Source organism: Cavia porcellus, unplaced genomic scaffold (assembly GCF_034190915.1).
Source record: "Cavia porcellus strain 051 isolate PalLab524CR breed Dunkin Hartley unplaced genomic scaffold, mCavPor4.1 scaffold_12, whole genome shotgun sequence".
Lineage (NCBI taxonomy): Eukaryota > Metazoa > Chordata > Mammalia > Rodentia > Caviidae > Cavia > Cavia porcellus.
Window position 1 is genome coordinate 76,830,424 of NW_026947495.1, and position 21,610 is coordinate 76,852,033.

General features: G+C 41.4%; 1 protein-coding gene across 1 annotated transcript in view; it reads right to left on the reverse strand.

Moving 5' to 3' along the window:
• Positions 1 to 680: 680 nt before the first annotated feature.
• Tmeff2 (transmembrane protein with EGF like and two follistatin like domains 2) overlaps positions 681 to 21,610 on the reverse strand; it is a 232,842-nt gene continuing 211,912 nt past the window's right edge. The window contains exons 8-10 of the mRNA XM_063259468.1: positions 6,227 to 6,350; positions 4,284 to 4,442; positions 681 to 1,008 (exon numbers count right to left, since the gene is read on the reverse strand). Of these exons, the coding sequence (XP_063115538.1) occupies positions 912 to 1,008; positions 4,284 to 4,442; positions 6,227 to 6,350 (380 nt within the window). The 3' untranslated portion in view covers positions 681 to 911. The remainder of the gene's footprint in view (positions 1,009 to 4,283; positions 4,443 to 6,226; positions 6,351 to 21,610) is intronic.

Genomic DNA, 21,610 nt, shown 5'->3' on the forward strand with positions numbered 1-21,610 from the left:
CTATTCGTGAGGCATGTGGTTATGAATTTAACTTCTTTTCAAAATCTATAAATATAGCAAGGTGCTTCTTATAAGTCACAATTTTGGCGTTTTGCATTTAATGATGTTATTAAATGATTCCCACAGCAGTGCCTTCCACCCAACTAAAGGGAACAGATTTGGCCCCTGTGAACACAGCTAACAGGTAAACTTGCTCAAGATGACTTTGATACATGTATTTAACTGGGAGATTCTAAGCAGCTGCCCAAATAAAAACCAGGAACTTCTTTTCTCTCTTTTATGAGCTATAAAACACTTTCCCTCCTCTCCTGCTTTTATTTAATTTGTATGCCAGGGATTTTTTTTTCTGCTCTGGGGTTGAAAATGGAAGACCTCAGAAGAAAGTAGATGAAATAGAGATGATTCAGAGATTTGAAATATTTTATCCTCATTCGATATACAGTAAATTATTTTTCTCTTTTCCAATAACCGTCATTTCCCTTGATCTTGAAATCACTCAAAACCTAGCCACCGAGTCATGTGTTAAGATGTGGAGAGAGATGAAATACGGTACCTGAACAGCTTGTACTAGATGGATTATATTTACAGTTATGAAATACTGCAAATTTAAGAATGCCATTTTTTTCTCATCACTGAGTATTTATTATATATAACAAATACATGGGAAAGAAAAAACTATATTGTGTGATATAAATAGTTTATTTACATTACAGAAAAACATCAAGACAATGTATACTATTTCAAATATATCCATACATAATCAAATATAGCTGTAGTACACGTTTTCATTGGTGTAGATTACCACAAATGCAAGGCAACATGTGTAGGTCTCTTGTCTTACTCTTTTGTCTATAATACTGTATTATGAGCCCAAGCTCTCTGCAATCCGGCCACTGCGAAACATGCTCCCTTTAGATCAACCTTGTGGACGCTCTGGTTGTGTTGTCTGAACTGTAGTGGCCTGTGTTTTGCTTCTGTCTGTGAATTCGGTTGCTTCTGGGGCATTTCCTAGAAGATGGGAAAGTTTACAAATCTTAGTCCAACACGTTTGGTCTTAAAATCACAGAGTGACCCTGTGGATTAAGCGAACTGTGACTACTGGTCGGGGCTGGGGTTGCTTTTGGCTGTGCTTCCCCTGTGGCTGCCTGAGGGCATCTGCGGGAAATGGAGAGGAGTGGCGAGGGCTGAACAGGACACATTTACCTGGTTTTCAACTGCTCCTCATTGAGGCGCAAGCAAAGGAGCTGGCAGGATGCAATCGAGCAACCTGTAGGCTCCTCGTGTTTCATTGGAAAGGTCTCCAACACTTTTATGTTTTAAATGTCTGAGGGATGGATGTTGACATTTCAGGGCTACAAGTGAAAATCCTATCATGCCAGAGAATGAGCCAACTGTTAACAGACTGAGTATGTAACAGAAAGCAATGTTATTTTGGGTGAGCCTAATACCATTTTGGTCCATTAATACTAGGAGACATAAATGGGTCCCAATTATGTAGGTCCTATAAAAAGCTAATCTTCAACTTATCTGAAAATCACTGTTCCAGTATTTTTCTCATGTAATAAAAGATGCTTTTGGTCATGCAAATGAAACAATGCAAAGTTCATGTAAAACCCTATTAAAACAAGCTGAGAAGCACCAGCGGAAATACGTGGATGTGCGCCCATACACAGGTGCACACGCACATGGCAGATAATGTGTGTAGACATCTATTAGGCTTTTTGGGACAGGAATCTTCAAAGATGAACAGGAGCTAGAAATCACATTCCCAATGAGCATGAGCTAGAGATGAAGTGGCCGAAGATCCAATTTCTCAACAGGGTGACTTTGTATTTTGGAACACGTCTCTAAATATCCATATGGGATCCATATTGTTTAGGAGGAGGACAGGTGTTTGACTAAAACATAAAGGCAAAAAGAAATAACCAAAAATACAGAAACAGAGGGAAATAGAGAGAAATGCAGGGAACAGAGAGAACAGGTGAGGAAGACATTAAAAAAAAATTGAGGAGAGCAGAGTTCTGTGCTGGGCGGGACCTGGGTGTCTCGGATGGAATCAGAACACACAGGGCGCTGGGTCCCCAGGGGAGAAGGCCTTTGGTGGGTGAGGTGTGGCCTCGGGTGAAGCCTGGTTTCTAAGCAGAGCATTTTCCAGTGGAGGAAATCAGCCCACTGTGGGAATTCGTGCATATCACTGACTAGTATGAATCCCTGAAAAGGCTTTGGGAGTCATAGTGGTCCAAGTACAGATTTATGAAATGCATTACAGTGATGCTAATTTAGTTCACAAGCCCTTTCTTTTTAAAAACAAGCAGTACAGACTAAGTTTTAACAGAAGAAATGGAAAGAAAAAAACACATCTGCCTTGAAGTATACAGCTTTCTTTAATCTGCAGTGTATGTAGGTTTGAGCCTAAGAACACATAAAACCGTGGCCAGCCACAGGGTGGTCTGCGCAGTGGTCCATGCCCAGGCTGTGGTACGTGACAGCCAGGCATTAGCATCTCATGTTTCTCAGCTGTGTGAACTCAGAACTCTGCTCCACTTTGGAACGGAGGATTGCTGTCCATTGTTTGTAATGTGATTAAACGTGTATGTGTCTGCACACACACGTGCATGTATATAGAAATACACAATGCACACCTACAGCTGCCCAGTTCCTGGCAAGGCCATGCTTCTGGATACTCTGCTGTTTTTATTACACATGAGAACGACACCAGGATTAATAAAAGAGTTGAAAACATCTGCTGAAGTATTTAAATCCTTTCTTCTGGTATCTAAAATAATAATCAAATTGCTATGCCACTGTACGCATTAAAGATGAGTTTTGTTTTCCATGCACTGCTGTTCCCTAGGTATTGGAAAGCTCAGGCTCTTAGAGCAGTGTGGCAGTGTTCTCCGTGTTTTAGATTTTTCTATTTTATCATTTTATACTCAGTATTTTTGGCTCCTTGACTTTTTTTGTGTTTCCCAGAACCATTTGAACATAATCCATTGACTCGCTTGGCCTCTAAATATGAGCGTCAAGCTGATGAACTCAACTTGGTTTAGAGCAGCACAAAGCTCCTGTCATGATCTTCCCCTAAGCCTTTAGGCCACGCGAGGATTTATGAGCCGCATTTTGTCTTTTTCAAGAACAAATGCCACACTTGTCCTTAGAGAAGACAGTGCGGTACAGAGACAAGGCCGCATCACGGCCTTTATTGTTTAAAGGTATGATACTTTTATTTTCCTGGTGTTTTTCAAAAAAATTATTTTGGGAAGCATCTGGATTCGCCGAGGACTGGATTCACCTGAATAAAAACCTGAACGTCTCACGGGTTTGGGGAAAATCTTAAAAAAGAACTTTCATGGAAGCTTTTAAAGGAGAATGAAATGGGGTCAGACAGAAGAGCTCCAATAGCTCTTCCGGGTGTGCAAGGCGTGAATGACACACACTTCGTTTCTAATCTAATTCTCGGCTGCCATGAGCTGGTGCACAGATGAGATAGCGCAAGTCCCAGGCAGCCTTTCTTCCCCCAGCCCGATGGCAGACGTTAATACTCAATCCTGGTTTGCTTTCCTGGTAAAGCTGGATGGAAGCTCTATTCTCTGTCCACCTGGTTCTCCAGGAAACAATGACCTTTGGGGTAGATCGGGAGTTTGTTGTGACATTTTCTGCATGTTTCCTGTACCACACATGTTCACCGACTATAGCATTCTCTTTCCTCATTACAATTCTTTTTAATATGTTGTGCAGAGCTACTTTGGCAGCTTAAGATAAAATTATCTGTTGTTTATAGACAGTACGTTAGGATCGATTATATCTGAGACTTAGACTTGGAGGTACAAGTGTTAAGAATGACAGCAATGATCCAGTATATTCCCAGGCCTTGTGGAAAATGTACCCTGACCTCGCCTGGTGTACTGATTCAGGCAGGTGGGAACACACTGGCTGTATTAACAGGCTGTCGGCAGTATGAGTCAAGACTGACCTTTTTTAGTTAAAAGATAGAAGCACGTTTTAACAAATGTTGTATGTTAAAGAAAAATAAAGATCATAATTTAGAAAACAAGTAATCTTAATCAGAATGCAACAATGAAAAAATTAGTTTGCATTAGTCTACCATGAAAATCAGTATTTTTCCACGCGGCCATTCAAATGCTCTCATGACAAGGAAACAGGACTCTGGGAGAACAGACGGCCAGCAAGTCCACACTAGGACCATGACTGGACAGGGCTGATTAAATAAAAGGCAGCACAGCATGCTCCTCTCTGGGGTGACCGTCTATACAGGTACTGACCTTGTGATGCAGAGGACTACCACGCAGATGACAGCAATCTGGATGGTTCCAATCACAGCCGCTATCAAGACGTACTGAAACCGCACAGGGCCGGGCACAACGTACAGGACACTGTAGTCCTTTTTCTCACAGTGTTGCCCAGTGTAACCGGCATCACACCTGGAAGAAATCACAGTGTCCAGTGACCTGTATTTGCCGGATGTGTTGTTACAGGTGGCCAATTGGCATTGACCTTCATCATAAAGCTAGAGGGTTTTGGTTGTTTGGTACCAATTTCTAAATAAACCCTATTTGTAGATATGGTTCTTGACTGTTCCAGCAAGATATTTTTGTGCTTATCGTATGGAAGATATGAGGCTCATATTATAAGAATGAATTCTGAAGACAGGATTGTTAGATAATTTGATTTTGATGACTTCAGACAGATAATGATGCCCAAGAATAATGGTTCCATTTTGAGGGGGGAAAGGTGAATTTCACATTTCAGTTAAGTTTTTAATCAACATAAACTATTTACTTGAGAAAAAGATTGTTCCTGATTACACGGTACAAAAAACTAAGGTTGCTTATGTGTTTTAAACACTCTCTATGCTATTGGCATAGAAATGTTGAAAAACATTAGGACCAGGGGTGCAGTGAGAGTCATTTCTTTAATTTTTCCTTCCTAAAGTCTCTGCTAATGTGGGAGCTACATTGTGTTAGAAGAAAGTACTTGTAGCTAGGTGCAGTGGTGCAGGATTGTACTTGTAGCTATCTGAGGGGCAGAGGCAGGAGATCTTCTGAGATCATGAGTTCAAGGTCAGCCTGGACAAGGTTGCAAGCCTCTCTCCAAAAAATTAAGCAGTGGAAAGAGAAAAGCCCTTAGGATGTAGGCAGCATACTTCTTCAAACATGCCCAGGGATGCTTCCTCTGAGATGAATGTTGCCTCTCCCTCAATTTCCAAACAAAAACTTGGATAAATAGCTTGCTAACTGAAATTAGCATTTGAAAATGCAACAAGGAAACAACTCAGAAACAATCCCGAAGGGCACCAATGCATCTTTTTGATTTTGTGGGAATATTTCAGGTCATGGCTGCATTTCTCGTCACTCTGTCCTGAGGCCGCTGCTGTGGCATGGCAGGATTATTAACTGTGACTGTGAGGGGGAGGAGCAGCAGCGTGAGTGCCCTGTGATGTCCTCTTGCCTGGCTGCACCGCTAGGCTGGTGCGAGCGTATTCAGTGGAGGCAGTGGTAGATGAGAAAGAGACAGAGGGAGGCAGAGACAGGGAGGGAGAGAACTCCAATTGTCTATGTATGTCTCAAAATATAAGCTCTTTCATCTTTGCAACTTTATCAATTTAAATGAAAATTTTTTTTTTTCATTTTGGCTTTGCCATCTGAAATGACCACTGTGTTTTAGATGTGAATACTCTCTGGCTACAAACTATGTCCAGACAGGCAGGCGGTGTGTACATGATTGAAACAGTGGCGGTATGGTGAGCTGCTTCACCATGCAGATCGCCATGGACAGCAGACACCTAGAAAACCCTGCGTCCTATCAACCAAGACCGATGTTTATTAGCAGCTGTGAAGAACTCTGCGTATAACAACTGCCCCAAAGTAACACTGACTGACTTGGTGAGCAGTACCAAGCATGCTCTCTGTGCAGGGCAGGCAGTGGGGAGCCACGGGGAGCCTGTGCTTTTCAGAATCTTCTGCTGCTCACAGCACAGCTCTGCCTCCTGCTAGAAGAGCATCTACAGCCACATGGTGCAGAACAGTTGAGTGCTAAAGCAGGGGCAGTTCATGGCTTTGTGTGTGCAGGCTGGGGGAAGAGAAATCTGGTTTTGCTGCTGATCAGCCATTCAAGAAGAACGCCAACCAATCCTCCACAACACTTAACATTTAGCTTCTACATTTGTACTTTATGCACCTTAAAAGCTGAAGCGTGAGTGCATTACCTGCAAGACGGCTCCTGCATACTGATGGAGTGTTCACACTTGCCGTGCATACAGAAGCCATTGTAATGTTCTGGACAAGGTATGTGGTGTTCTCTGGCACTTTCTTCTAATTTGTTAGCGTTCTCTGTGAATACAGATGAAAGAGTGGCTTCTGTAAATATGGTCTTAGCCCGGTAAGATCAACCCATTCATTAAGAAGCAAAGCTACGGCAAGCAAAGCTATTCAAAAAGGCAGGAACTGAAAGTCCTTGCTTTGGAAGCAAGAGACCGAGAGCGCTGAAAGACAGACTTCTTGGCAATTGTGCTTAGACATGAAGCTGCAAAATTACCCAGAGCTTTTTGTGCTTTTATGCAATTTCCTACATTTTTAATGGTGGTGTTTCCAGGAGTTATCAGACAGCTTTAATTTTCCCTGTGTACAGGCTGTGCGTTGATCATAAAATAATCCAGGAAGGAATATTCTATTTTTGGAATTTCAAAGCCCACTATAATGTCCCTAAGAGTAAATTGCTGTAATACCTTGGTTCTTTCTCAGTGTGAGAGCTTTGAAGTTAAAATACGGCCATGTCAATTGTTAAACAGACATTTTCAAAACCAAATGCAAATTTCAACAAATGCATCCTTTTCAGGCTTTTTAAGCTACTGTGAACAAGATTGTTACTAGCATCCATACATTTTTTACTGCCAAAATAAAGCTATTGGAACAGCAAATGTCACTTCAGAATCACTTATGTAGATATTCACACAGTACATACTGAAGGCTGCAAACGCATTTTAATGTATGATGTTTAGCCAGTGCTAACAACATGAAATTGGAACTTACAGAGAAAAGCTTGTTTTCTACAATGAACCCTTTTTCCTGTCATTAGCAAGTTTTAATAAAGATAAATATTTTTCTGAAGTTGCTTGTAGACATGTTTATTTTGCATCTGTCAACTGTAAGTGGGCTTTTGACTCTTTGTATCTTCACTTGTAATAAAAAGTTCATCTTTGTTTGAGTTTCTTCTATAACCTGATTCTGATAGTCTCTAAAATTTCTGAAGAGTATTAAGATTTTGGTCTCAATCTAAAGGTAATCTTCAAAAGCAAAGTAATTGGTCAGTAGCAATAAAAAATTATAAGTTTATTAGTTTTATGAAATAATTCTTTTTTTTTTAATTGGTACCAGGGATCGAACTCATGACCGCCTGCTTACAAGGCATGCGCTTATGCTGCTGAGCTAAATCCCCAGCCCCTTGAAATAATTCTTTGTACATAGGGGTACAGTATTTATAAAACATCCTTATAATTTTAAAATAATTTTCATAGACAGTCACGGGTGATGAGCATATTCATCAGGAAAAAAGTGCCTCTGGTATTAGTGAATCAGACAAATGTATTATTTGTGTTTAGGCAAAACTGTAAAGTATCTACATATTTTAAGATATCTTAAGATTAGATGGCATATCTTAAGATTAGATGGCACCTGTAAATCATTAAAGCTTGAGATAAATTGTTAGGCATATGTAGTACTTTCTTGGGTGGAGCTATTTAGGTATACTGTTATGATTTTTCAAGTTACATACCCAGATTCATGAAGGATTTACTATGTGATTTTCAAATTAATAGATTTTTGTTTACATTACGGTACAAAGTCTACAGATGACATGTTCATCATCCATTTGTTGTGCCTCTGTCCCTTTAGTTAGGCTGGTCGGTGATTCTTTGCAGTGAAATACTTCCATACTGACAAAGATCACCGAAGTAGATGAACGGCTTCCACTCAGAATGCTCTGAGTACACAGTACGTTCTGGACTGATTGTCTTTTCCCCCTGTTTCCAGTTACTCTGGGATTTTGTGCATGGTGATTTGGTAGCCAATCACACACATGGTAAGCAAACACACCCCAAGCACAGGGGTGATTTTAAGTGAAATTTCCGATCAGACCATGGTGGAAGCAAGGCGAGCCCACACACCGTAGTGGTCTGTGGGCATTCTGGGGTCTGCGGTGATGACCAGGCTCATTCTGCACAGAGCCAGGGGCAGAAAAGATGAGTGGCCAAACGACACCCAGAGTTTAAGGGGACAGTGGACCTGCAGTCCCATTGCTGATGTAAGGAGGCAGCACTGATTTCCACGTTTATTTGTGGATCTTCTTTCCATCGCAAACGACTCCACACTTGTGTTTAGTGTTTGTACCTCAATGCGTCTGTGTCCACCTCCATGCAGTGGGAGTCTCCCCGCATTTCAGTTAGACACTGCCTTTTCATCCTAACTGTTTCCAAATACATCTTACTAGGGTTTGCTTTCAAGAAGATCAAGAATTTTCTTACCTCAAAAACCTTTTGGGGGCTCTGTTACTATCGTTATTTGTTTTGATCACAGACCCTCACCTCTTCCGGGCTGTCTCTCTCTGTATTTGAACTATATTCACTGTTACACACCAAAGCCAAAGGGCAAAGTGCTTGCGTGAGGCTGTGTGTTGCCTCGGTGAGCTAAGAGCCGGCCACTCTCATGGAGATCACCCCCCAGCCCAGCCATCACGAGGTGCACACAGGTTCCATCATAAACCCTGGTAATCAGTTTACACTGTTCTCACAAGCTTGCTGCTCATATGAAACTGACAAACTAGGAAAGGAGAAATACTGAAAATAAATGAGTAGAAGAAATGATCTCTGGGCAAGAAAATGAGGAATCATCAATATATGTCAACAAATTTATAGTCAATCCAACCAAGTAAACCAGTTGATTGAAAACCTAAATATACAGCCACTTCCAGTAATGCAATAGACATACCTTCGAAATGAGATTTAAGTATATTAAGAAAAGTAGAAGCACACAAATCTAATATCCCAAACAAATATGTGTATGGACCACGGTAATCTGGAAATTTACATTAAACAATAATAAAGAATTTTTAGAGATTTAAAATGATGTAAAAATGATCCTGGGAAATTTTGTATTTTTCCTCCAGTGGCTGGTGGCTCAGCCATTGATTTCTCTGTCCTCCACTTAAAAAGAGGTTTAATGTAAGGGTTGTGCTCTCTCTTCTAGGGGACCTAGTGGCGATGGTGGAAACCCTCCATGTCTCTGTTTAAAATCCTTGACCAGTTTTCTCTTAAAATGTTTACAAATGGTTTTGTCAGTAAAGAGAGCTGGGCTCTTTTAAGAGACAGTTTCTGGGCTCCCCAGTGTCGCAGGCTAACCCCTGCATAGCCACTGCTAGTCAGCGCTCAGCAGGAGCCAAGGAAGTGGGTTGTTCCACTGCAGGGACAGCCTCAGGCTCTAAGGGCAGGAGACAGAAAAAGCCAAGAGACCGAGGGGCTGGCCCAAGGCGGGGCCTTCCCTTCGTGCACAGGCGGTGAGTGAAGTGCAGAGGCATGCACTACAGTGTGGGGCGTGTGTGCGTGTGTGTGCGTGTGCATGTATACGTGTGCATGTGTACGTGTGTTTACCGTCACTCCTGCCTTCTTTTCTACCCAAACACAAGAATGCGATACTTAGAGAATTAGTCCACCAGAGCTGCGGGTTATGGAACAAAGCATAAACAGCATCATGTGAGATTAGACCAAGACAGTCTGTATCTCTAAGCCAAGTTGAGTTTTCCTGTGGTAAGTGTTAGAGTTTGGGCAAAGCAGTGTTGAGTCCAGTGATGTCATCCATAGAAGTGCTCTTCTAGGGTTGTGTGCCCTGAAAAGCAACTACACAAGCAAACCTCAGGTCTCAGTCACAGAGACAGACATACTGTATGATTAGCGTCTGATGTTATTAAATATTTTCCCAGTCAACCCATTTCTCTTGCTCAGACGCTCTGCTGTCTAGTCTTAAAATAATTGGACTTGTCTGTAGCCTACAAGTAGTGAATGGCTTTGACAGTACCGCATGACTATCTTGCCCATCTGACAGTCATATATTGCATTTGAATTGATTAGTTCTGAATTCTTGAGTATTATCCTTTAGCAGGGGCAAAGGTCAGCTTCCTTCAGCCCACTGAGTTCTGGACTTTGTAAAATCATGCTGACAATAATATGCCACGTTTTAGGGGCTGGAAATCCAGACACATCCTTGTCCATCATAATCCAGGAGGACTTGTTGGGGGCTGGTTAGGCCATTTCTTTTTCAGAGAGACTCCTACCTGCTTTCATCAGGCCTTTCTTCCAAACATATTCAGTTCCCTAGGGTCACCGACCCCGCACCAGGATCTTTTAATCCTGCAGAAGAGCTAACAGCAAGTATACGGGGCTGTCTGAGGAAGGCAGGTTTCTGCTGTGCATTTTTAAGCAACTAGAGCTGTCTGACAGGTAAGTGTTGTACAGTGAAGCAGTCAGTTTCTGGTGGTCTCAAAAAGGAGCCGAATTTCCATTTCCTTCAGATGCACTGTGTACGGCACTGTATGGTAGATTCGATTATTTCAGACTCCAGGTGCTTTAAGCTCTTAATGTAAGGTATACTTTTTCTATTGTTAGTGCTTGCTCATATGACATTACTAATAAGCATTTACTAATATTTACTGTAAAATACTAGGGTTGATAGTCTAGGACAGTGATGGGGAACCTTTTAGAGAAGGATGACCAATACGCAACTCGAAACCCATTTATTTATTGCAAAGTGCAAACACTGCAAGTTAATCCAAATGCTGAGGTATCAGTTTAGCAAAACAACTCAGGCATTAACATCTTTTGTCTTAAAACAAAACGAAGTAACATGTATGCCCTTTGCCATTACTAGTCTAGGAGAAAGAATATATATATATATATATATATATATATATATATATTATATTATATTTATATATTTATATTACATATAAAACATACACATATATAACAGAAGAAATCATTTTTGCCTTAATTGTGGAGACTTTTTTAAAAAGAGATGTGCAATATCTTAATTTTCTTCTATGTGCATAATGCAGACATTTTACCCTAAGAAGATCCTTATTATATCATCTTCCTTTTGAGAACATATATTTTGTGGGTCAAAATTCAAATTTAACACCACTCTGGTTCATTATCTTGTCTTGTGGGTACACAACACACACCACACTGTTTTAGAAGACTAAACTTTTCAATGTGGAGTATATTTATATCCTACTGGTGTTTTTCATATTTAATGATAGTAAAGGGAAACTTCAGCCTTGAAATATTCATCATCTTTTACCTGTTGTGATTACTTGATTTTACCCTGTTTACTGCTGTATACCCAAAGCAATTCAAAATAATTTTTTTCAACGAACCAGAAAAGAAAAAATATCTTACTCTCCATTATGTTTACATTATACCCAGGACAGAAATAAGTTGTGAATGTGAGCAAAGTCATGATGGTCCCGTTGTTGACTTGAGTTGGTCTTAGCACATACAATTCTTATTTCCTGTACTTATCAGGAACAAACATAAGAGGTAGCAGCAAAGCTGCATATCTAGCTCGAATTGCAATGGAAGTTTTTTTTTTTTTAAATCAGAAAAGCACTCCTGTTGAATGGGCTTTGAATATAATGGAATGGAAGCTCTTGTAACACCACAAATTCCACAGTCGCTTCACCCGCTGTCATTCCTTCAAGGTAGAGATGAGGAGATGATTAGAGTCTCTTCTCTTTTAAGCCTCTAGGACAGAGACTCAAAGAAGAACACCAGCTAGGAGTGACAGGTGGGTAAAAGGGACGCACAGGCATTTAAGGACACCATCAGCATGAGGGTTTGAAAGACCAGAGCTCCAGCGGTCGTGTTCCTGGGTATTTAGTCTTGGTTAGAGAGTCAGGAAAAATAACTCTTCAGAATGGAGATTCGATCCTCCAGATACTATGAACTCATTGCAAATTCAACACCCTCCTGTTTTTTCAGAGTAATTGTGCTGCTTGGACCTGAGATTTGCTAGCGAGGCAATGTCACTGCTTGGGAACCGGCTGGATGGAAATACAGGCCATTTCTGCTTAGGGATCAGGCATTAATAAAAAATGTGAAAAGTGATTATATTAGCACTTGTAAACATTCTTACATAGTACAACAGTAAAACAGAGCAGAAGAAAACCAGGGTTCATGCTACCGCATTCTCAGACAAGGACATGATGGCATTTTCAGGAATTGTTTGATTTTTAAGTTGGAAAAAGATCCAGAACCTGAAATAAAAGTAGTCATTTGGGAAACTGGATGACTGAAATGCAAAGGTACTAGTGATTATCTGCACCGTCATTTATTAACTCAGCTTCTAATTCATTTGCATAGTGGACACAGCAAAATCTGTGACATCCTGAGTGGGAAACTGGTATGTGGTATTGTAACCTATGACATACAAAGGCAATGCTCAGAGCTCAAAGATCGTGTGTAACAAGACATACTGATTTAATGAGATGTACTAGATCTTTAAGAAGAAATTTAAAATGTTATTTTTGTTTATTACTATGAGCCGATTATGCACATTTTTAGCCATTTGCTTTACTTTTTGGCTCAGATATGTTGCCCAGTGTCAGATGGTAGAACTCTCCAGGGACCGCAGTGAGCCATCCCCAGGACAGAGAAGCCTCTGCTGGTCCCTCCCACGCCTCACCCTTAGTCACCAGCCTAAGAGCTCTCTCAAGTTGGAACCCCTGAGAGGGTCAGAGCATTCAGATTGGAGACTTTTTATAAATGTTGAATTTTATGGAGCTTCCGGATGGCTTTGAGGAGACTTCTGCAAATACCAGGCCTCAGGAAGAGATAAGGGGCTGAGGCTCCCTCGCCTCCTGGGAGTCCAGGGCTGCAGCTGCCTCAGGCTTGCCGAGAACACTGCTAAGCTAACATTGCTCACCGAGCTTTGTCGCAGCATCTCTTCTTATTTCAAATAAAAGAAAGGAGAGGGCATTTTATTTGAGAATACTGGCCTTTGTGGTCCTGAGCTAAATCTCTGCATTTCTCACCAAATTTACTTGCTTAGTACTGAATCTGGGTATCCTTTCCTAGTGAGCATCTTTGGTAACAATTCTGAAAAAGATACCGTGTGACAACCAAAAGTAGTGCGTCCAGGTCCTGTCCACACTGGCCTTCTGGACTATGGGTTGGAACTGTTTTCTCCTGCTGAGGCTGGGTGTGTAGAAAGGGCTAAGTATTATGAGGACCCTCGGGAGCCACCCATCTGCTTTTCTCTGTGACCAGAAGTTACAGGCCTGCAGCAGAGATGGGGGAGGGGCAGCCAGAGCACTTTGGAGAACGCAATAAAAACAGAAGTTTGAGTATGCAGAGTTCACCCAGTAATTTATTAAATGATGTTGCTGGAGTAGCTACTATGTGTCTCATGTGTGACACACGGGGTGCCACATCCATCGTCTCCCAGTGTTTTCTCTTGCACAGTCCACAAAACAGATTGCTGCATAAAAGGACAAGAAATCCATCTATAGTGCATTGGGACTTCCCTGAGGGTCCATCGGCCACAGGGCCATCGCTGTACGCAATGCAACCAAACACATTCCTGATAGCAGCTTCTCACGGTAGCTTTACACAATTTCCACTCTGTGCAGAGCAAGACACGCAAGTGCTAACAGATTAAACTACTTGTCTTTTTTTTTTTTTTTTTTTGTCTTTTTCCTTTTTATCGGTACCGGGGATCGAACTCATGACTGCCTGCTTGCAAGGCCGGCGTTTATGCCGCTAAGCTAAATCCCCAGCCCCTAAACTACTTGTCTTAAGAATTTACACAACCGATAAACAGAAGCAAAGTGGAAGTCGGGCTCTCCAAGCGACCGGCAGGCCACGCGGTTAAGAAGCTACTAAAACACAGACAGCATCTGGCTCTGGGGTATTTATTTTCCCTTGCTGACTCCTGCCTCTGTGCTCTGCCTAGACCGGAACTCCGTTCTGAAAACTGTCTCTTTTCTTCCTCGACCCAGAGAGAGGCATCCTGTGTGAGGCCAGTCGTCAGGAATCCCAACCCTGCCAAGCTTCCAGGGCTCTCCGCATCAGTCCTCTCCTTTCTCCCCCTTATCTTCAACTTTCCTGCACTCTCTGCTCTTTCCTCGCAGTGTTTAAACACCTTAAAATGTCTTTCTTCTTAAAATTAAAATGTGAAAGCCTCTCAAAGTGCAAGTCCCTTGGCAAATCTCTCTCCCCCTTTTGCTCTTTATGGTTAAGCTCTTTAAAAAAGTGGGGTCTTTGTTCCCGCTCCTCTCTTCCTGCACTGCCACCCTCTCACTCTTTAACTCTCTGGCCCCTGTGAGAGACGCTGCAATGACCCAGGTCCCCAGGAACATCCTTGATGGTGAGCAGGGCAGGACATTCTCAGACCTCAGGGGTCTGGACCCCTCAGCAATACCGGCTGAAGCTGAGCACCTCCTCTTTCCAGGTCTTCCCCTCCGTGGGTTCCAGCGTATGATCTCTCCCCTCCCCTGCCCTGCCCTGCCCTGCCCTGCCCTCCCCTCCCCTCCCCTCCCTCTACCTTTCTTTTGGTTTTCTTACACTGCCTATGTTGTAGGGTCCCATTTCTTAACTGATTCCTTAAGTGTTCGTGGTTTTCTAGGGTCCTCCTCTTTCTACCCAGGCTCCCGCCATCAGGCATTCATTGGCCAGTGTGCTGAGTGAGCGCCCCTCTTCTTGTGCAGGTCAGAGTCTGACCTCTCCAGCCAGGAGCCCGCCTCTCCCAGGCACCGTCCCAGCCCACTCCTCCTCCCTCTTGCTTTTTCGTTCCTTCACTCATTCACCCAAACCACAAATCAGAGTGGCGCTTCCAATTCTAATTGAGTAATAAACCAAGTGTTGGGATTCTTTTTTTTTTTTTTCTTTTTCGATTTTGTCCGTACCAGGGATCGAACTCACGACTGCCTGCTTGCAAGGCAGGCGCTTATGCCGCTGAGCTAAATCCCCAGCCCCAAGTGTTGGGATTTTAAATAACTCCCAAATTCATTCCTCCACATTTCTCCACGCTTCACTTAAATCGAATCCTCACCCCTCAGCAATTCACCACGGTCACCTCCAATCCTTCGCCCAGGTCCATTTTTCTCTATAGAGAGAGCTTTTTACCTAAAAAAATCTTTCTAGAAGAAAAGTCTGGTGCATACTATCTGCTCTTTTTTTTTTTTTTTTTTAAAGTTTGACTGTATAAAAATTAAAATGTATTTATGGGGAAAATATCATGCAGGGAAAATGTGAAATTTTCCAAATATTTATAATCTGTCCCACTGCCAGCGTTGGTTTGTCTGAGATTTTCTACATCCTTTTGTTTGGTAGTAAATGCCTCCCTGTCAAGCAGCACCTCTCAACCTATTCCTCGTGGTTCATCAAGCAATCAGAGTTTAATGCTGCTGTGAAGACTGTGGAGAACCTGCTCTGGGCTCCTTCCCTCGTGGTCACGGGGCTCTGCATCCTCCTTGCTAGGCACCCAGGAAATTCCTCCTTCCTGATGGCTGCGATTTGCAGGGCACTCTTCTGCCACCCCAGAGCTCTAGTCAGGTCCCAGGACTACCACTTCTAAGACACTTCCTGGATGTTCCCCTTTGCCCCTGAAGTCCAGGTTCAATGTCCCTCCAACCAGACCCTCGCCTGGCTCCTTTTCACACAAATTTTCATTGTTTTTTACTTCTCTTTGTGACACATGACCTCAGAAACTCCTTTATGTTGATTTTTTTTTTTTTTTTTTTTTTTTTTATGTACTGGGTACTGAACTCAGGACCTTACATTGAGCTACATTCCCAGTCCTGCCGTGCCACTCCTTTCCTTTCCCTTCCTTCCCCTTCCCTTCCCTTCCCTTCCCTTCCCTTCCCTTCCCTTCCCTTCCCTTCCTTCTCTCTCTCTCTCTCTCTCTCTCTCTCTCTCTCTCTCTCTCTCTCTTTCTCTCTCTCTCTCTCTCATTTTGATACAGGATCTCTTTATGTCTCTATATTGCTAAGGCTGGGCTTGAATTTAAGATCCTCCTGCTTCAGCCTTCCCCTGGGCTCCACAGGCTTGTGGCTCCAATCCTGAGAAAACGCCTGATCTGTTTAAGCATTGTGGTGGTGGCACAGCAACATGATGAACACACAGTGTTTCTGCTAGTGGACTCGTCCCATAGTTTTCCCACAGACATGCTGATGACCATGAGGAAGCTGCCAGAAAAGTAGCAGGAATTGCATCAGTAGGAAAAGGATCCACTAGGCTTCATAGAGTGCAGGTGGTGTGTCAAGAAATGACTGAAGGGACAGCGGAGAAATGAGCAGATCATCTAGCTTCAAAATAATATCTTCTCTGTGCACCATGGATGGGGGATTCTAAAATGCAAGATTTACAACCACCTTTTTTTAAGATTAAAAAGATTTTTAAGGATATGGAAACCTGAGCTCTCCTAAGTGGATAAATTGATGGTATTATGCATGCCATGCTCCAAAAATCTCGCTGGAACTATGTATTGCCAATTCCGAATCTGCATATTCTAATCTGGCCATCCACCCTGGGTCTGTGGTATTGTTCAGACGTAAGAAATGTTGCATTTTCCAGGACAACAAGGAAGAAAACTGGAAAATGCATTTCAAATAGAAACTAGAGTTATAAGTTAATACAGTATTTTCTGAATACAATATTCAGAATACAATCTCAATACAAAAAAGCATTCACTTTTATATTTAAGATAATTTAGATGTAGATGATAAAAATGCAGCACAGATGTATGTGAGCATATTGCAGTGAGTTAAGACTAGCAATCAGCTTGGTGTTCTACAAGAGCCCTATAAGAACTGGAGAGCTCTCACCGTTTCTTAAGCTAAGGAACAAAGGTATAACTCTTATTCTTCAATAAACTTTCATGAACAGAGTCTCAAAAGTGGTTAAGATTCTGGTAGAAATGTGTGCATCTCTATGGAAACTGCGTTAGAACTGAACTTCTGGAAAAAAATAAAGGAAACACATAAAGCTTCACAAAGTGAATGTAAACTGACGTCTAATAGCAATGTTTTCTATTATTTCAAAGGAATCTTAAATTTATGATTTAACTTTAAAGTTTAATAAACTTAGTCTAGAAATTGTGTGTAAGCATAGTTGGCAGTATTATGCAATGCTGGATACCTGAGCAGCTGGATGCCACAGAACCTTAGAAGACAACTTTGTTGTTCTAAAGATCTCTCACCAAAGTGTCATATGTGCATAAGTCTGTGTGTTTTATATGAACAGAGCTGTTTTCTTATAGTATGAATAGCCAATAAATACATGAAACAATGTTCAAGATCACTGGCCTTTAGAGAAATGCAAATTAAGATGACACAGAGATTCTTACTCCAGAAAGAATGGCTATCATCAAGAAATGCAATAATATCAAGTGTTGGCGAGGCTTTCGGAAAAAAGAACCGTAACCCACTGTTGGGAAGGTCAACTAGTACAACTACTATGGAAGTCAGAATGAAGATCCTCTAAGAACTAAAAACAGAAATTCCATTCAACTCGCCTAGTCCCCTTCTAGGCATTGTTTTGAAAGTGTTAAAGGCATCATATTGTAATGACATGTACAGATTCATGTTTACAGCAGTATAACTCATAATAGTTAAATCCGAAGTGACCTGTGTGTCCACCAATGGATGAATGGATAAAACAGAGGTATGTATGCCCTGGACTACACACTCCTTTAGGTCAGGCTGTGGTTTTTGCTGTGCTATTCCTGGGATTTAGAACAGGGAAGGCATGTAGTGGGGTGCTGCCTACCTAGCATGAATAAATGATTGAACAGGACAGGCCTAGAGAGCTATTACCCAGCCTTCTATATCCTGGTGTCACAGCTTTGTGAAACTTACTGCTGTTTGGCTGTTCTCCTCCAAAAGCACAGTGTGATGTGATGTGCTACAAAGGCATAAGCAGTGTCTTACTCTAAGTGACATGGTAAGGTGCAGCATGGCGGAGAGCCCCAGTGGATGGACTGCATGTATGCAGTATGACAAAACTCAGGGCTTAGGAGAAGCCACATTCACCATGCACTTCAGTCTTCTCCAGCAAGATCCAAAGATACGAAGGGCAAACACGCTGCTAATTGTAAATGGCAAGAAGGGTGTCTATAAATGAACTGAAAAAGCAAGTGTAAGCAAACGCTGGTGGGTTTGCATTTTTCTTCTCCATGATGTCATGGTCTAGAAAGGGCAGTTAAAGCATTTATAGTGTAGATTTGGATTCACTTACAGATTTGGAGTTCTGCCACATGATGGTATCTGACAAATTAAGTCTTAAGTGGTTCTCAGTGAAAGAGTTAGAAGGTGAACAGACATTCCCTCCTGATATTTAAGGATAAAGCAAAATGATTTCAAGAAAAATTGTAGAAGAGGATGCTACATGAATATTTCTGAAAGTGGGTTTAATGTTTCAAATTAGCATTCCATAACAAATTGATATTTTGGAAAGTAACAGAATCAACTCTAAACACAATATAGTTCCTGAACAATCTAATGGAGTTTTTAAAAAATCTAATGCTGCATCTTTATTTTGATGACATTTCTTAATTATATTTTATTACATGCAAATTAATCAAATGTCTCTGTGTTTAACAGAATAAAAATGTTACCCAAGGTGGTGGTGCTTTCTGAAACAGAACTTCCAACCACTCAAGGTTTCCACATGATCTCTCCGGTAGTGTTTCCGGTAGTGAGTATCAATGACTCAGGCCTAGAATGACTTTACAAAATCTTACATTTAGTGACTGGTAGAATAATCAGTATTTTAAGGGTTATTACACTGACTAAACTATGTCTCTCCAAAAGCAGGCCACACACAGATGAAGACAAAAACTGGACCGATGCTACTCCAAAACGAGGCGTTCCACCAACACGTGGAAATGTCAGGGGAAGAATCTCCCTTGGAGCCTTCCATGCAAGGGTGGCCTTGCTGAAAAGCATTCAGATTTATAACCTCTAGAATTGTGTGATAAGACATTTCTGTCACCTGGTTTGTGATAATTTGCTATCATACCCTAGCAAACTAACCAAGCTCTTATGTCAATGAAGTGTGTTTTTTAATAGTTCATATGTGATCAAATGAAAGATTAATTTCAGCTGCTATGTGACCTGGGAAGTCTTAGTGTACGTCTCTCTTCCCAGCATAATTATTGATGGTGCTTCCTTTCACTCTCAAAGGCTTCCCTGTTTGAATGACACTGCGTGACAGGCTGATGTCAGGGGACGTCTGGTTCCCTGTATTTGCACAAAAGAGGTATATTTTGAAGGTGTCAATTAGTAAAACAGTACTAATAATACAATAAAATATTTGAGAGGAGGAGAAAAGTGTTTGGAAGGGGCTGAGTTTATTTTTTAATGTATTAATTAATCATATAAGAAGGATGGTTGTTCTTTTGTCATAGAACAAATGTTGCACTCTAACTTTAGTGGAAAGAAGCAAATGATCAAGAGGCAAACTGATATCAATGACGTTGCAACAAAACACTCCAGATTGCATTGCAACTGTGATCTCCTACCTAACTCCATTCTCAGCTTGCCCGAAAAACTGATGTTCACATGGAATTCTGACGTAAGGACTTCTGGGTAGAGAATTTGGGAGTTTATAGCTTATTTGATATCTTTCGTTTAAGACAGAAGTTTAGTGTACTCCATTAAGAAAAACATGAAAATTAAATATTCTTACACGTAAAATGCTATCTTTTGGTTAAGTGTAAATTTTTTTTTTAAAAATTTAAGTCCAGAATGACTCATTCCCCAAGTTATTTTTAAATAGCTATGAACTCTTTTTTTCTCTTAGTTTTGAACTGATTTGCTTTAGACACTTCCTTAATTTCTACTACTGGTAACTCTGAGGCAAAAAAAAAAAAAAAAACCAAAAACAAAAACAAAAAAAACCAAAACAAACCAAACCTCCAGTCTAGCAAGAGTAAAGGATTTTTCTTCTTTCCACTTGGACACCATTTAGGGCTTGAAAGAAGTTATTAACTAAAAGGCACTTCGTGGTCTCATAGTGTTCGTTTACCTCTTAACAAGTCTAACATACTTACAGTGTATAATTTACACTTTCCAACAAGATGGTTAGCCACTCAAGGAATCAACAGGGGTTATAAAACATGCACAAATTGGAATTTGGAGTAAGTCAAATACCTATTGTGTCCATAGAAACATAGAATAGCCGGGCATTTACAATTGAGGCTTCCAGAGAACTATTTATATTGAAACAGGGAAAGCACAGAATGAATGTATTCAGAGATGGGCAGGAGTAGGGTGACATGGACAGATCATCCTTCATTTTTGTGGTAACTGATTTTGTTAGCATCACACAGCTTTTAGTTCATGGAACATACTCATGTAGCCTGTGGAGCCTTGGGAAGGTAAGAAACATACTTCCTACTCATGAGGCTTCTACATTTCCTAGGGATTCAGCCTGTCTATTAGTTTATCAATGTATTCATTCACTTTAATATTGATTCATGTTGTCTTATACACCAAATATTAGGCGGTACGCTGTGAGCCAAATAGGGTGTTTCTCTTGAAGGGGGCACATATGAGAAGTATAATGTTCAATATAAAATAGCAAACTCACAGAAACCTAAGGCTCAAGTTAGAAATGTTATAGGGAAAAACAGAGCATTCCAGTAGAGAACAGGAGGGCAGGAGACCTGCTCTGAAGAGGTGAGGACATCTGTACTCAGGCAGGAGGGAAGCGCTCCTGACCTGTGTCCAGCATGGCTCTACCCTAGGAAAGAGGGGTTCCAGGAAGCAGCCTGTGGCCGTAGCAGAAAAGCCAGGCAGAGTGGGGGAGAGACAGAAGAGGACAGAATCGCTGGGAAGGTGGTCTTTTTCCTTTTTTTATTGGTACCGGGGATCGAACTCACGACTGCCTGCTAGCAAGGCAAGTGCTTATGCTGCTGAGCTAAATCCCCAGCCCCCGGGAAGGTGGTCTTGTGCTGAGCTCTGCACGGCAGGCATGCAGAGCTGTTGCGTTAACTTCAAGGGCAAGTGCAAACCGTTTGGATGATCTTGAGCGTATCATACTGGAACAGGAAATGGATCAATAAGGGGTACGGAGACTGCTATGGTAGTGAGAAGTGTATGTGAAAGACAACGTCTAAGCCTTGGACTCGGGAATAGCAATGGTGGCACAACAATAACCTACAATATGAGTTGCTTATGTGCTGTCAAATAGGAGGATCTATTTGAAGATTACTAAGTTCTTGCCTTTAATACCCAGGCAGTGCCATTTTTGTATGTTGGGGAAGAACAGGATAAACATTTAAATTCCAATATATGTCAGGAATGCCTTAATTTTTGAGAAATCATGGAAAATTACATGTTTGTGTCTCAATATGTCTATAATAGAATTGATGGAAATTGAGAAGAGTTCAGAATGGGTGGAAAAAATCTTATGGCGTGAGATGTGTACTAAATAATGCTAAGAAAATGTCATTGTGAAATGGAAATCTATGACTACACAATGTGAAAAGGAGGAGGGGGGTGTTTATGATGGTCCCCGGGCATTTCGAGGGGTAAATTTAAA